Genomic DNA, 15,740 nt, shown 5'->3' on the forward strand with positions numbered 1-15,740 from the left:
GCTAAGCCTGGTGAATCGTTGCCATCGACCTCAACATCAACACTATGGCCGAACATTCATGGTTCGAAGATCATGCTCTGTATCTGGTGGGATCAAAAGGGTCTTGTTTATTATGAGCTGGTGAAACCTGGCTAATTCCATTAGCCGGGCGATCGGTATCGGCTACAATTAATTCGTTTGAGCCATTGCGAGAAAAACGACCGGAATACGAGCAAAGACATGATAAAGTTATTCTTCTTCATGACAATGCTCGGCCTCATGTCGCTAAAGTCGTAAAAAAATATTTGGAAACGCTCAAATGTTTTACCGCACCCGCCGTATTCTCCGGACATTGCTCCTTCCTTCTAATTACTGGTTGTTCCGAAGGATGCAGCAAGTCCGGTTCACTTTTGCAGAAATCGAAAATTGGCTCCAAAATTGGATCGCCTCCAAAGAGTCATTTTTTCGAGATGGAATTCGAAAATTGCCTGAGAGATGGGAAAAAGTAGTAGGCAGCGATGGACAATACTTTAATTGATCTGTTCATTCATTTTGTTTTGAAATAAGTGCACAAAAGAACGGACCGAACTAATTTGTACTCCTAATATTTCATGCGAAAACATGCCAATATAAAATATCTCATAAATTACTCGTATTATGTTTTTCTGACAAGTTTGTCTTAATACTTTTATATGCAGAATTATTAGAAGAATCATACTATATAAAAAAATCATAATTTTATTTAAAAAAAATAGAAGTTTCATATTTTTTAGCGCCTATGTCGAAGGAAAATAAATTCAAAAAACATCCTTCTTGAAATCTCCTCTCATCAAAATTTTTTCATATCTTATATATTTTTTAAGATATTTACCTGAGACAATAAAACTGTATATAATATGTATAATATATACATAGAATGTTCCAAATTTTTTTACATACCGCTTGTGGGCAGATAAATCGGACTAAACTCGCAAAGTCGTCTACCACTTTTCGTGTTACAGTTAACAAGATAACAATTTCTAAAGATAATCTAATAATGTTATGTATATCAACTTTAAGATATCTTTCAGAGTTTTTTTATGAAAAAAACTTAAAAATGTTTCTTAAAGAATTCTAAAAGACCTTAAGGGCGAATCTAAGGGTTTAGAGGGTCAAAATTTTCGGTTAATATTCCAAAATTTAACTGCATTCATAATAATTGCAGTTAAATTTCAAAATTTTCGTTTTTTTTTGCTTTAATGATAGTATTACTTTTTAAAAATATACTCGTAAAATTTTAGACTGAAATTCGAAATATTTTTATAGTTACAGCCTGAGAAACAGGTATTACGCATCGCGCAGATATACAATGATACCGAAAACTTTAAATACGTTTTTCTCAAAACTACTTTTTCGAAATTGGCAAGATAACTTAAAAACTATTTGACCAATCGACTTAGTCCAAAGTCTTTTAGTTACATAATTGTCAATCATCCTAAATGAACTAAAACATTTGTTAAAAAATTAGTATAAATAATTATTTTTGCATAAAGAAGTCGAAATTTTATGTTCAAAATTGTAATTTTTTTTTCAAAATTCCACAATTCTTACAATTGGATACTTTTTTCCTATTTTTTAGTTCATTTAGGACAAAATATTATCTAATTTTTTTCAAAAAATTTTTGGTATTTTTGATACAGGTAAAAATTACAGACTCCACATTGCACGCCAATTAATAACGCTAGTGCCGAAGCACAATAATAATTAATATATAACTTATTATTTTTATACAATAATATATATATATATATAACTTCATAATTTTCATATTAAAAAATTATTTTGTATTGTTGAAATATATAACAAATCACCCTTAAAATTTTAGAAAGATTGGCATGATTTGTTCATAAAAAATTCGCAAACAACAGCTACTTTTCAGCTTCTAAACTAGGTTCCCTCCTAAAATTGTTTTATGTGTCGAAAGTTTATTTATTAGATAATTAAAAAAAATTTTTTAAATTGCAAAACAGTAGAAAACTTCGATTCAGTCCGCTCCACCTGCTCATAAAATGTGTATCAAAAAGTTTGGAACATCATGTATACATAATAAATTACATATAAACACTTAAAAAATTATGTATTAATTTAATTTTTAGTTGGAAACAAACGAGGACATGGTCGCTCTCGAGCATCGTGGTATGCACGAAGAGTCATACTGGAGAAGAGACCGCCCAGGAAATCGCGAAGAAGATATAGTGGAATACCACTAGCTCCAGTAGCAGTGACATCAGCCATAACACAATACTATATAATTATTATTATCATTATTATAAAAAATAAAGTTTATGATTAAAAAATACAGTTTATTATTATAATAAATATCGCGTGTGTGTGTGTGTGTATGTGTGTGTGTGTGTGTATTAGTAGAATATTTATTAATTGGAAAATGTAAATAAATTGTTAACATTTTCCTTTATTGATTTGCAATCAATATTGCAATAAAATTAAATTTAACAATTAAAGGATTATACCATCTTGAGAATCTAAAAATCATAGACAACTTTGAGAATTTTTGTTACAAAATAATGAAAGTAATGAAAAGTTTGTTTTAAGATATGTATAGCTCAATAGGAACAATCGTATATTATTCTTCTTTTTTTTACAAAATTTTGCGGTTTTACTGACTGCCTTTTATGAAATCAGCATTACGGGGATCTGCCACTTGGTTCGACTGGAAGCATAAAACGAAACATTTTTTTTCACATTTTAGCGTTAGCGTGCGTTAATGTGCATCAATTTTACGAGTGCGAGCCGGCTATATTGATTTGGGAACCGGATGAATAATCGGATGGTCTTATGAATAACTCAAAATCAGAAATTTACAAGCTCTGGAATTTATTCGACGCAGAATATAAAACGACTGTTCTGTACGAGAATTAGCGAAAGAATCTCTTATTTTTCGACTTCGCGATCCCGCGTTCGGTCGTTCACATTTCTCGAACCTTCCCCATGAACTAAAATATTGTTCAGCGCATCCTTGCTGCTAACCGATATATTGTTTAAAATTATATCTCTTTATCGTTTTAAAAATTTCGTTAAGTGTATCAGAAATAAAAATATCGAATTAGCCGAATTATCGATGAATATTATCGATGATACGCTATATGTATATAACAACAGATGCGCTTACTCTATTTGCCTTTAAATCCTCGAGCTGTATGAAGAAACAGCATAAGAAATAAGCAGATTTAAAGGTCCTATTGTCATTATGTCGCGAAATTGGCGGACGGGATATTATCATAACATAAAATATTTATTAAAGAAGTACATACGAATATTTCGAGATATTCATTTTTTATATAAAAATGAAGAATGTTTGAAGAAAAGTCTTATTTTCAGTTATAAAACTTTTTTTTCAAATATTCGTTATTTTTAAAAATCAATATTTGGAAATAGCACTCCGTTAGCACTCCTTCAAATATGTAGAAAATAAAAATATTTGGTTTTTTGTATCTAATTCAAAAAATATTTGGTTTTTTGTATCGAAGTGACTTCTGCAACGTCGATTTGATAAAAGGACATCAGTGAAAATTGATACCAGTATCAATTTTGTTAAAAGAAAAATAACAATAAATATAAGATTTTTATTCCCAAAAAATTATACTGCAATAGCTTTAAAACAAATTTTGTTTTATATCCATTATTTTTTCAAAAAAAATTTCCCAAAGTTATTTGTAATTTTTAGACTCAAAACGGTCTAATTCTTTAATTGTTAAGTTTAATTTTATTATAATATATTTTTTGAAGGAAAAAACGTACATATTGGCCAAGAGGATACTTTCACGCACTCACAAATTTTAAAGTTACATATTTTATACAAGTACGCACTATAATAATATCTATGAGTAATACATCTCACTTTTATTCTGATTAATATTTAAAATATATAGGAAAATAGAAAAAAGAAAAAGGAAGAGAGAGAGAGAGAGAGAGAGAGAGAGAGAGAGAGAGAAAGAAGAGAGGAGGGAAGGACGGAGGAAGGAAGAGAGATTTTGATAACATCACGCGTTGTCATCGACAAGCCGATCAGATTCTTGAGAATACACGAGAATACAAAAACATTCATGTGGATTCTATTCGTGTGGATTCTATACCGTATTTGTCAAATGCAATTAATTAATGTGGCTGAGTAAATAAAATGCGCGGACAAAATGTTCCACGCGAAAATTCTGTTTTTCCCTTTTTTCCTCTTTAGTATATTTTTCTGATATAAGTAGTTCAATGAATTATGTGTATAAGGTACGTCAAATAATATATTTTATAATAATCGCAATTATTCGTGTACCTGAAAATCAACAAGTGTAGGAAAAATAATGGTTCGACTTAATCGATGAAAGATTAATACAAAAAACCCCATATTTAATAATGATGTTGTATACGTTTATGGCAAATGCTTTATGCGTTTATGCTTTGTGTCAATGAATATTTTGTTTAAAATGTTTTTTTCTAATTATTACATCCGCATTTAAAGAAGTGAGTTACGTCTTTTTTTACATATTTATCTAAATGTTGTATTTACAATTTATATTTTTTTTTATTAAAAAGTACATTATTTTACAACAAAATAAGAAAATATATATTTTAACTCGATTTTCCTATTTGTCCTTTGTTGAAAATTACTCATATTTATGTGCTCAAATAATTTAATTTTTTGTAGAATTCGAAGTTCTAGTAATTTTTTTTCAAAACTTTATATCTAAACTACAAAATCTTGGAGTCATTTTTTTATATTTATTTATTATGAAAAATTATAATTTTTCAAATGTTATTTTTTCCTAACTTATGAGTCTTTCGTAATTATAAATTATACTATAGTCTATGAAATGATTTCTACAGCTACTCGGAATCTTGAATACATAAGATCAGATCATTTTAAATATCGCCCAATGAATCAACCAAGTGAATGGGCGAGTTCAAGACGGCAAATAGATAGGCATGCTTACCGAACGAATATGATTGGTTGGATCTATAAGTAACAACCAATTATATTCATTTGCTCGGCGAGCAAGTTAGGTGCTTTGTCAACTTGAACGCATCCAATGCGATTAAGTATATGTAAGCAGTTGCTATAGCAATGGCATCGTCAACAAATAATATAACCTATCTGTCTCGTTTTTGTCATCGATTTTATGTTATTGCTTTAACATCATCAGTAAGATGTAAACGAAAAATCGTTTTATAAACAAATTGGAGTCATTGTATTCACAATGTATCAAGACGAATTGGGAAACTTCGCCAATGGCGGATTTTTTAATATTATACGGTGTAAACCGCGGTGCTTTTTCCCAATCAAGCGATGTGAAGGTAGGCACAGAACATAGGTAAAAAATATATAATAATGGGTATGGTCAACGCGATGCTGCAAAGCGCTTTGAAATGTTTTTTAATTGGTCAGTTTGTAAAATTCTTTCTTCTAATTGGTCCATCAAACACTTCAAAGCATTTGTAGTGAGACTTTGACCACAGCAACAATAAATAAATACATATAAAATAGAACGCGTTACATGTACATAAATAGAATGTTAATAAAATACAAATATATAAATAGAACATAAGAATGACAAAATAAATGATGAAAAATTTGTTTATTAAAATTATTAATAAATAAAATAATGTTTTAACTTATTTTTAATTTTTCGCTATATAATCTATTTTTATTCATCTAGCCATTTAAGTTTTCAAAATTTTGAGTAATATAAAAATTTTAATTAAGTTTTACAAGGTCTCAGAAAGATAAGAAGAATATCTCATTTTGGCTCGTAGATTTATCTTTTTAATTTTTAAATTAATTGAATCTTTTATTAATTAATTGAATTTGAAATATTGTCTTTATATGTTAATTCAGGACTTGTATCTTATTTCAGAATAGATTAGAAAATTCAAGTATATAAACTGGATATAAAAACACAGAGACAAGAATGGATGAAGCAGAGCATGTAGCTCTCATTGAGTGGTACTATCGACAGCATTATTATAATGGTATGCTGACTCAAGTCAAGCAGGCATGCGATGCTTACCCGAACAGCGAACGGCTGAAGCTTTTGTTCTGTCTGGCGAATATTTTTGTCGGTAAAAACCATGAAGCCATCAAGGAAAGCTCTACTATGCTGAACTATGCAGATGTCACACTGCCAGCATTACTCGTGCAAAGCGTTGCTCTGGTTGACGGTGAAGTGGAGAGGAGCACCGTGACTCAGATAGAGAATAGGATTCGAGACGAGCGCAGAAAAGCATCCTGCATTTCATTATGCCTAGCAGCATCTGTGTTGCTTCTCTCTCGTCAAGCGGACAAGGCGAAGGAGTATGTGGACAGAGCAAGCAAAATGAAACCCATGAATATCAATGTGTTATTTACCAAAGGATGGCTGGAGCTCAGTTTAAGATCAGGCACAGATGTTCAAGAGGCAGGAAATTCCTTTGATTTCGTCTTAAAGGAAGAGCCAAGAAACTTGGGTGCATTATTAGGTTCTGCAGAGACAAAACAACGCATTGGAGATTATCCAGGTGCCATCTTGATCCTGAACTCCTTAATCGTGCGCTATCCCAAGCAACCATTTCCATTGATAGAAAAAATGAAGTGCCTACTGGCAGCAAAGGATTGGGAACAGGTACTGGAGATGGTAAACCGCGTGCTCACAATCGAGTCAAACAACTTGGATGGTATCAAGGCAAGCTCGATGGTGACTTTGTGCAGAGATGGCAATCCTAGCGAAGGTTTACCGCAGTTGCAGCTGTTTCTGCGTAACCTGCTGCTTGCTGAACCGAAGAATACGGTCTTGCTGATTGAGAACTTGCGACTGTTCTCTGATATTGCATTCCAAGACCATGGGATTCTGTTAGAGTTGGCACGGACGGCCGAGAAAATGCTACAAGCGACATCGTCGAGCAACGCAGAACTGATGGCAGAGCTGGGTAACTTGTGTGCCGCGCTAGGCAATGTTAAAGACGCTGAGCGTTGGTACAAGAACACCATCCGCACTGATCCATCTTCTTTCGTGGCGCTCTTGGGACTGGCACACTGTCAGTTGCTGCAGGGATCTACGGAGGACCTAGATCAGGCACGACAACAGGTGAATGAATGGCTGCTATTAGCAGAAAAAACTAGCTTTGCAACTGTTGTAAAATTTTTTAATATGATTGACCTTAGTTCTTCTCTGGATCTATAAATCTAAATGTATAAATCGTATAAAATTTTACAACAATACCAAACTACTTTTCCTGCACACTTGAACAAATATATGTATATATATGTATGTGTGTGTGTGTGTATGTATATATATATATATATATATATATGGAGTGTTTGGAAAATAATAATAAATCTTTTGCATAGGATAGAATGGACTAAATTAAAAAGAAAAGTTCTTTACTATTTTATTATTAATTTTAGCAAAAGCTAATAAGATATTAATTGCTAAAAATTGTTAAAAATTAGTCTTCAATAATTTTTTATTTAAATACTATCAACTTTACAGAAAAACTACAAGAGATAAAAATTGTTTATTTTCTTCTCGTAAAGTTTTGAGAATTTTTTTAGAATTTTTTAATACCGTATTTTTTTATGTTGCTAAAAATAAGAAAAATAAAAATTAAAAAATTGATAAAAAATTCTTAGTTCCATGAAAAGAAAATAAATAATTTTTGTCTCTCGCAGTTTTGTAAAGTTGATAGTATTAAAAAATTATTGAAGATCAATTTTTGACAATTTTCAGCAATTAATATCTTATTAACTTTATTACTCGTAAAATCGTAAAATAGTAGAGGATTTTTCTTCTCAATTTAGTCCATTCTAACCCTATGCGAAAGATTTATCACAGTATTTTCCAAATGCCCTATATTATATATATATATATATAATGTATACTCTTCTCTTCTAAAGAATAATCTCTAGACATGTCAATTGAAGTGATTGATTGAACTGATATTACAGAAGTTTATCCTGTATGTTACATTCCAGGTGGAGATCATGATGGAGATACAGCCAAACTCGACAAATGTCCAATTACTGTTTATATCCGCAAAGATCACTTCCAAAGAAAACAGCATTAAGGCACTTGGTCACTTAGACACGGCAGCAAATATCTTGTTAAAGAACTGTGAGGGCTTTCCCTATGGTTACGAGTATCTTAGCAAACTTAAACCAGGATTATGTCTTGAAATTGCAAAGCAACGTTTAATGCATTCTTTGAATAAGTCCCCAATGAGCGACGAGGTAGCTATCTTTCTTAAGAAAGTCGATAAAAGCGAATACATTTTAATTTTTATTTATTATTTATGATATTGGAAATATTTATTAATTATGATATTGGAAATAAAAAACTGAATCTATCATTCTGTTTTGTTTTTTAAGCTGGGTAGCGCAGTGGAGAAGGAACCGAGTGTCCGCTTGTTGGAACGACTAGTAGAAGCTTGTCCGGGTTCCAGTGTAGCTACATTACTACTCAGCAAGGCCAGAATGCAAAGTAGCGACTATGAGGGTGCGCTGATCTTGCTCAGGAGATTACTGGATACGGTAGAACCATCCAATGCACAAGCCCATCTCTTAATGGCTCAGATTCTGGCATATCAGGGCAAGTACCAGCTTGCTTCGCAAAACTTGGAGGTTGGTTTAAGCTACAACTTCAAGATCCGAGACGAGCCAATTTATCATTTAATCATCGGCATGGTGCAACGAGAGGCTGGTGATCTGCAGAACTGCATTAAGAGCTGTCAGACAGCCATGTCATTGGCAGGCTTGACTGGCGCTAATAGAAAATCCGATATGTCTACATCAGACCAAGCGACATTGTATTTAGAATTGATTGCGGCTTATAGCAAGACAAGAAGGTTTGCTGAAGCACTGGCACTTATCGACGAGGCGAAAACAAATCTTGCCGGCACCACTGAACTTGGAAGAATTACCATCGGCACTGCTGAGATCTATCTAGACATTGGAGAACTGGAGAACGCTATCAGCTGCTTGCGGAACATTCATCCAGGGCAATCATACTATTTGCAGGCACACATCAGATTAGCTGAAATAAATTTGAACTATAAGAAAGATCGTCAAGCGTTTGCTAAATGTTTCAGGTACAAAGAATCTTCATCATCGTTATTATTTTCTTTATTAATTTTTATATTTATTGGATATATTTATGTGGAATCTTGGAATGAATACTATTATCACTGATATTTACTTTTTAGAGAATTGGTGGAACATTGTCCTGGACCAAAGACATACAGCATGCTGGGTAATGCTTACATGTCCATACAAGAGCCAGAGAGAGCGATAGAGGCATATGAGCAAGCGCTTTCACAAAATCCGATCAACAAGGCGGATATTGCGAACAAAATGGGCAAAGCGCTTGTCAAAGCACATCAATACGTGAAAGCGATCAGTTATTACAAAGATATAGTGAAGCAGGATAATTGCGCCGCTCTAAAGTTAGATCTGGCCAAGTTGTATATGAAGATGAAACAATATGACAAGGCAGAAGCCACTTTGGTGCAAGAGCTACAAGGTAAATTTATTTTAAAATTAATATTAAATATGAAATTAATACTATATATAAAATTACAATAATTATATATTACTTAATAATATTACTTAATAATTGTATTATTTAATAATATTTATATTTCTAATAATGTTAAATAAAAAAATGTCTATTTTTAATTATCACATTATGCTAGATAGATATTTATTATTATTATATTTAATTTCTTCTTTATTTAGACAAACGAGGCGAGTCCGACATTCTAAATTTGGAAATGCGAGGACAAGAATTGTTATTGCTCGCCAAAGTGCGTGAGAAGTCAGGCAACATCAGAGGCGCGTTGGCAACTTTGAAGGAAGCCAAGGAGAATCAACATAGATACATCCAGCGTCTTGCCGTTTCGCCGGATGTTGCAGATCAGAAACATATGCTGGCAAATATCTGTTTGACGATGGCTGACTATGCGTCAACCTTACGCAACTATGACGAAGCCATAGTATATTATAAAGAGGCACTGGCTCATAAGCCTACGGATGTGAATGCCCTACTTTCTTTGGCGAAGCTATATATGCAGGTAAATAATACACATAGAATCTGTAAAAAAAAAACTGAAAATCCCAATTGATTCCATCTTGACTTCTGATGGAAATATTAATATTGGGTTGTCCGGAAAATTCGTGCCGATGTTGAAGGAAAATTTAAATGCAGCAAATTTAAATTTTAATATACATTTATTAAATTATATAGGTTAGTCGGCACGAACTTTCCAGACAACCTAATAGAATAATCCATGAAATAAATCTTTGGTTCTGATTTATTAAATGGTTACCAAAAATCCTGATTTCATTAATATAAAATATGAATATATATTTATTAGATGAATAACTTGGATCGGTGCGCACAGAATTGTTCAATCTTACTAAATGCCGATCCTAACAACGAGGCTGCGTCCGTGATGATGGCGGATCTCGCATTTCGGAAGGTAGATTTTGATACCGCGGCATTCCATTTTCGACAATTGCTATTACGTCAACCCACTTATTGGACTGCCCTGGCGAGACTGATAGAAGTGTCGCGCAGAACAGGTTTCGCATTTGTCAAACTTTTCACTCTTGCTTGAAATATTTTGACTAGGAATTGACTTATATATATAATATATTATAATTTGCATCATAGGTGCTATGGATGACCTTGATGAATGGCTGCAACGCGCGCAGATCGCGATGGGTATCGGCAATATCGAAGCTGGCTTCTATTATTGCGCCGGATTGCTGGATTGGAGGACGGGTAAACTGAACTCCGCTCTTCGCAACTTCAATTTTGCACGACGCGATCCGGAATGGGGTCAACAGGCGATCTACAATATGATTGAAATCTGTCTGGATCCGGATGATGATACTACTTTATCAAACGAGGCTTTCAATGACGACGATACTGAATATCAGGATTCAAGAACGATGGCTTTGAGGACGGCTTACCGATTGCTACAGGTATAATTCATATCAATGATTGCATTCGGTTTGGACGCTCACGCGCTGTAAGTTTCATTTTATCTTTCTTTCGCAAATAATAAGTGATAAATAGAATGAGTGTCCAAACAGAATGTAGCCAATGTCTTTTTTAATCCTTACATGTGACTTAATTTGATCTAATTTTTATTTTATTTGTATCTACTGAGAGTATCAAAAATTTTTACATTTCAATTATCTTAATGATTCAAATAAAAAATATATTGTAGGAATTAAATCCCAAGGGCAGCCCTCATGAAGAACTGACCCACAAGCTTCTCAGCAATTTCTTCTTATTGGCCACCAAACAGAAGTCTAACATTGAGAAAGCCTTGCAGGATTGTACTGCATTGGCCAGTCAGGAGACTTTAAGAGATCATGTAGGACCCGCTCTCGGTATGGCCACCGCACACATCCTGTTGAAGCAAACGCCGCGCGCCCGGAATCATCTGAAGCGCGTTAGCAAGAATGTTTGGACGTTCGAGGACGCTGAGTACTTGGAGCGTTGCTGGCTGCTGCTGGCGGACATCTATGTGCAATCCAGCAAGTACGAGTTGGCGAACGAACTGCTGAGGCGAGTGCTGCAGCACAACGCTACCTGCGTGCGGGCCCACGAGCTTTCCGGTTAGATTATGATTTAAAATTATAGAGAATAGTTAATACATAAAATATTGAATCGCATTTCAATCTCTGAGTTGAGTTCTATTGCAAAATATTGTCCAAAAACTTAAAATATAAATTTATAATAGGCTTAAGGCTATCTTCATTTTCAGGCTACATCGCTGAAAAAGATCAGAATTATCGTGAGGCGGCAGCAAGATACGGTCAGGCTTGGAAATGCGGTGGCAAAACGAAATTATCGGTAGGCTATAAGCTGGCTTATTGTTGTCTGAAGGCGAAAGTCTATGCCGACGCGATCGAAGCGTGTAACGAAGTGCTGAAGCAGAATACGGATTATCCGAGGATCAGGAAAGACATTTTGGAAAAGTGTATTAATAATCTTCGCACGTGAACATCTGGATTCGTTCGAGCTTGATACATTGATCGATGATTTACTTGTTATGTTACGCATTGTATACACATTCGTCCTCTCTCGTTATCAATAAAGATATATAATATATCACTTTAAACTATTTAGAACAAATAAATATTTATATAACTACTCAATCAATAAATATTTCTGAAACATTTAGCAGGTTGTAATTAATCGATAGTTTATTCGCTAGCAAAATATACGATAAAGTAAGTTGTTTAAAACGCAAAACGGACGAAATCATAATGCAATCGCTAAAATTGACAATTATTGATTAACGCAGTGATGATTAATTGGCTATGATTATCTTATAAATCTATCCAACTTAACATCTGACTTATTATCTTGATTATCTTGATTATCTGCAGCTAACGGAATTTTATATCTTTGGATATATCGATTATTTTACCTTCTTTTGTGAAGTTGACTTATGAACAATTATTGAAATATTATGATTAATCAACGGCTTAACGTCCTGATCGATTGACGAGCAAGATTTACAGATCCAGGTACATAATCTGCGTGGCCGAAGCCGCGCCGCACATCGCTAGGATACTGGCAATGTAAACCACCGCTGCGGTAGTGCCTGTGAAGCTGACGATCGTGCCCAAGCAGCAGGACAGCAGGAACTGTGCGAGGAATACCATCGAGGAGACGATGGCGACGTCGGTCCCCAGGCCGCGCACGAAACCGCCGGAAACTGTATCGCCTTCAGTCGTCAGATCAAAAGTCGAAGACGCGTGGTAGTGCGCCACAAGTAAATAGGGCATGGTAAACAATGTAGAATACATGACGCCAGCGGTCCATGAAAAGAGGATAACGCCAGCTGGATGCTTTGTCAGAGCCATCAGAAGCATACCGACGCTATAGAAGAGCAGCCCGTAGATGTAAACCTAGATGGGCATAAATATTTAATAGATAAAAAATTGCAAAGATATTATTTCTGTTTTAAACACTCTTTCTAGATTGTAAAACTAATTACATATAATTTCAATTTAAAAGTTTATAATATATTTATTAAAAGATTTTCTAGTCTTTACAGTGAACTGATAATCAAAAGGTTTTAAATATAAACAGTTTAGAATATAAATATATTTTGTATCTTAAAATTCTAATGGACAATGTTCTACTAGAAAGTGCTTAATTTGTATATCTTTTAAGAAGAAAAGATACAAATTGATCACAACGTTAAACTAAGTGATATTGAGGTCGATTAAGCGTAACGAAGTTCTTACTTTACGCGCTCGGAAACGTTTGATCAGCCGCTCGATAATCAGCGAATAGCACGAGCAGGACAACGAGTACATGGACATGCCCCAGCATCCAAATCGCACGCCCTCCTCGTAAAGCTCGCGCTCATCGGTGTTCGCTGGTGCCCGCGGATTCCCGCCGAACACCGCTTCGCCTACGAAGTCTGTGAAGTATAGGGAATAGCAGACGTGCGCCATCCAGCAGAACAGATTTGTCAGGCACACCTGGCGAAGACTGCGTGGCATGTAAATGATGGACAGCAGGTACTCCTTCAAAGATGCTGTGTGGTTTACTTCACCCTCGATATTATCAAAGCCGTAATTGATGTGACTGCCTTCGAAGACTGGTTCCTCGGAACAGTCGGAAGGTTGCGTCTGGAACGGATGGAGAACGAATTCCTTGATTGATAATTTTATACTGGTGTTTATTAATAATTTTTCTTTATCAAATATATTCCTATTAATTTTTCAGTTCCACGTTTACAATGTTTAGGTAGTTAAACGTTTGTCACTTCGGTCAAATTACGAAATCGCAGCTAAAATGAGAATTCTAAGTGAAAAATGCTATTGGATTATATGTCAAGATAAAAACGATTTCTGAACTTACTTCCGTTTTCGAGGGATCTGTTTCGTGCTCAAAGGCGCCGTATGTTTTTGATTCATCAGGGATAATTTTTTCACATTCCTCTTGTTTCTTCTTTATTCCTTGGTTTTTTTCTGCCGCCTAATACAAAAGAAATATCGGTTTATTAAATGATCCTATATGAAAAAATATTTTATATCTTATAATATTTTTAGAAATATATGAAGAATCCAAGCTCGTCATATATAAAAATCAGATGTAAAAAATAAAGAATAAAATTATACAAAAATTTTGAAAAATATGACACTTTGTTACCAGAAGAGAAATAAAAATGATAGCAACACATTATAAGTGAAGGTCACCTTCGGCTCACTCATTTTCCTACACTGATCTCGTTCGAGTAGTTCAAGAGGGATCTCTTTAAAGCTGGTAATGGTACATATGACACAGATGATAAAGATAATCGTGATGAGAGTGAAGGTCACGTGCAGATGTCCGCCCAGCATAACACCGAACGACGTGGCGTCCCAATTGATGCCACCCAAACCGTAGCCCATGAATCCCCCCAATCCTGCCATTATGGTGAACGTGCTTAAGCCTTTAGCATGATCCTCTGTGAAAAATATTAATCATATACAAAAATCGTCTTTAGAGTTTATTAAAATCAAATTGATTAATTCTTGTTTGAACTAATTAATTCTTGTTTTTTCACATTCAAATTTGCATTCGTATTTAAAAAGATCGAATTTTATTTCTTTATTTTTATAATGTTTTAAGATAGATATGTGTATGTTAGTAGTATTATTATCAAATAGACGATCAATTCAAAATTTATGAATTATTTCAGTTGCAAATCCATTTGTAATCACAGTTTATATAAATGAAAAAGAAATTTAAAATTCACATGAAAACGATAAGTTTGTTTTTTAGAGCTGAAGTAGTGTACATTTTTTTTACTCACCAGGTACAGTGACATCAAGAAGGTATGCCCTCGCTGGACTTTGACAGCCGTCGGCGTCAAAGTCGAGCAGCACTGTGCCGAGAATAGTGAAGAAGATGCCCCAGGAATGCGAGGAAGCTCTTTCGACGGATCCGGGCATTACCTCCTCAGGTAGCTTCGCCGTTGTGCGATGTCCGAGTGGGATCGTTTCGTTTGTATGGACCGAAGTATCGCCGAAGACATAGCCGATGTGTTCACCATTTGGCACCAAGATGAGACCTGCAAAAATGCAAAAATTCACTCATCTCTTTTGATGTTCAAATATACACTACGTTAAAACTGTAAATAAGAATAGTGGCAATTGAATGAAAAAAAATGAAAAATATCATATCACTTAAAATGAAGAGACACGAAGAAGCTTGTGACTTGCCTATAAAAACTCCGAGAGCCAACAGGAGAATGAAAGGCCGCCTCCTGCCGTACTTGAGTTTACAACGATCGCTCATGCTGCCAAGAATGGGTGTCACGAAGAAGCCTACAAGGGGACTCAATGCCCACACCAGCGTCATGTGCTGGTGATCGACGCCGATTTTGAGTAATGTCGGCGAAACGAAAGCCGTCTCCGCCGCGTATGAGAACTCGATTCCCATAACAGCTGCCGAAATTCTTACCAGTTCGGCGCGGGTCTTCTTTCTGAGATTATTAGAAATAACAAATAAAGAAAAAGAAAATGATATTTTTATATATATTTAGTATAATATATTTTATTAAATGTTAATGTAAATATTACTACTTTTAAAAAGTGTTTCAATTTGTACAAAAGATCTGAGAAATTTTCTACGTTACAAAATTATACAGAAATTCTGAAAAATGTTGATATATGTGTGTGTGTGTGTGTGTGTGTGTGTGTGTGTGTGTGTGTGTGTGTGTGT

General features: G+C 34.3%; 2 protein-coding genes across 2 annotated transcripts in view; one reads left to right on the forward strand and one right to left on the reverse strand.

Annotated features, from left to right (window-relative positions):
- Nucleotides 1-5,936: 5,936 nt before the first annotated feature.
- On the forward strand, nt 5,937-12,193 carry LOC105621731 (tetratricopeptide repeat protein 21B-like). The gene is made up of 9 exons (XM_012203188.1): nt 5,937-7,088; nt 7,976-8,230; nt 8,369-9,087; nt 9,202-9,518; nt 9,734-10,068; nt 10,372-10,579; nt 10,671-10,984; nt 11,233-11,626; nt 11,776-12,193. The coding sequence occupies exons 1-9, from the start codon at nt 5,937-5,939 to the stop codon at nt 12,012-12,014; spliced, it is 3,933 nt and encodes a 1,310-aa protein (XP_012058578.1). The 3' UTR covers nt 12,015-12,193.
- Nucleotides 12,194-12,532: 339 nt separating this feature from the next.
- The window catches only part of LOC105621732 (proton-associated sugar transporter A-like), a 4,315-nt gene continuing 1,107 nt past the window's right edge, over nt 12,533-15,740 (reverse strand). The window contains exons 2-7 of the mRNA XM_012203189.1: nt 15,239-15,501; nt 14,830-15,087; nt 14,231-14,481; nt 13,893-14,009; nt 13,271-13,684; nt 12,533-12,928 (exon numbers count right to left, since the gene is read on the reverse strand). Coding sequence (XP_012058579.1) covers nt 12,533-12,928; nt 13,271-13,684; nt 13,893-14,009; nt 14,231-14,481; nt 14,830-15,087; nt 15,239-15,501 — 1,699 coding nt within the window. The remainder of the gene's footprint in view (nt 12,929-13,270; nt 13,685-13,892; nt 14,010-14,230; nt 14,482-14,829; nt 15,088-15,238; nt 15,502-15,740) is intronic.

Source organism: Atta cephalotes, assembly GCF_000143395.1.
Source record: "Atta cephalotes unplaced genomic scaffold scaffold00037, whole genome shotgun sequence".
In the NCBI taxonomy this organism is placed as follows: Eukaryota; Metazoa; Arthropoda; class Insecta; order Hymenoptera; family Formicidae; genus Atta; species Atta cephalotes.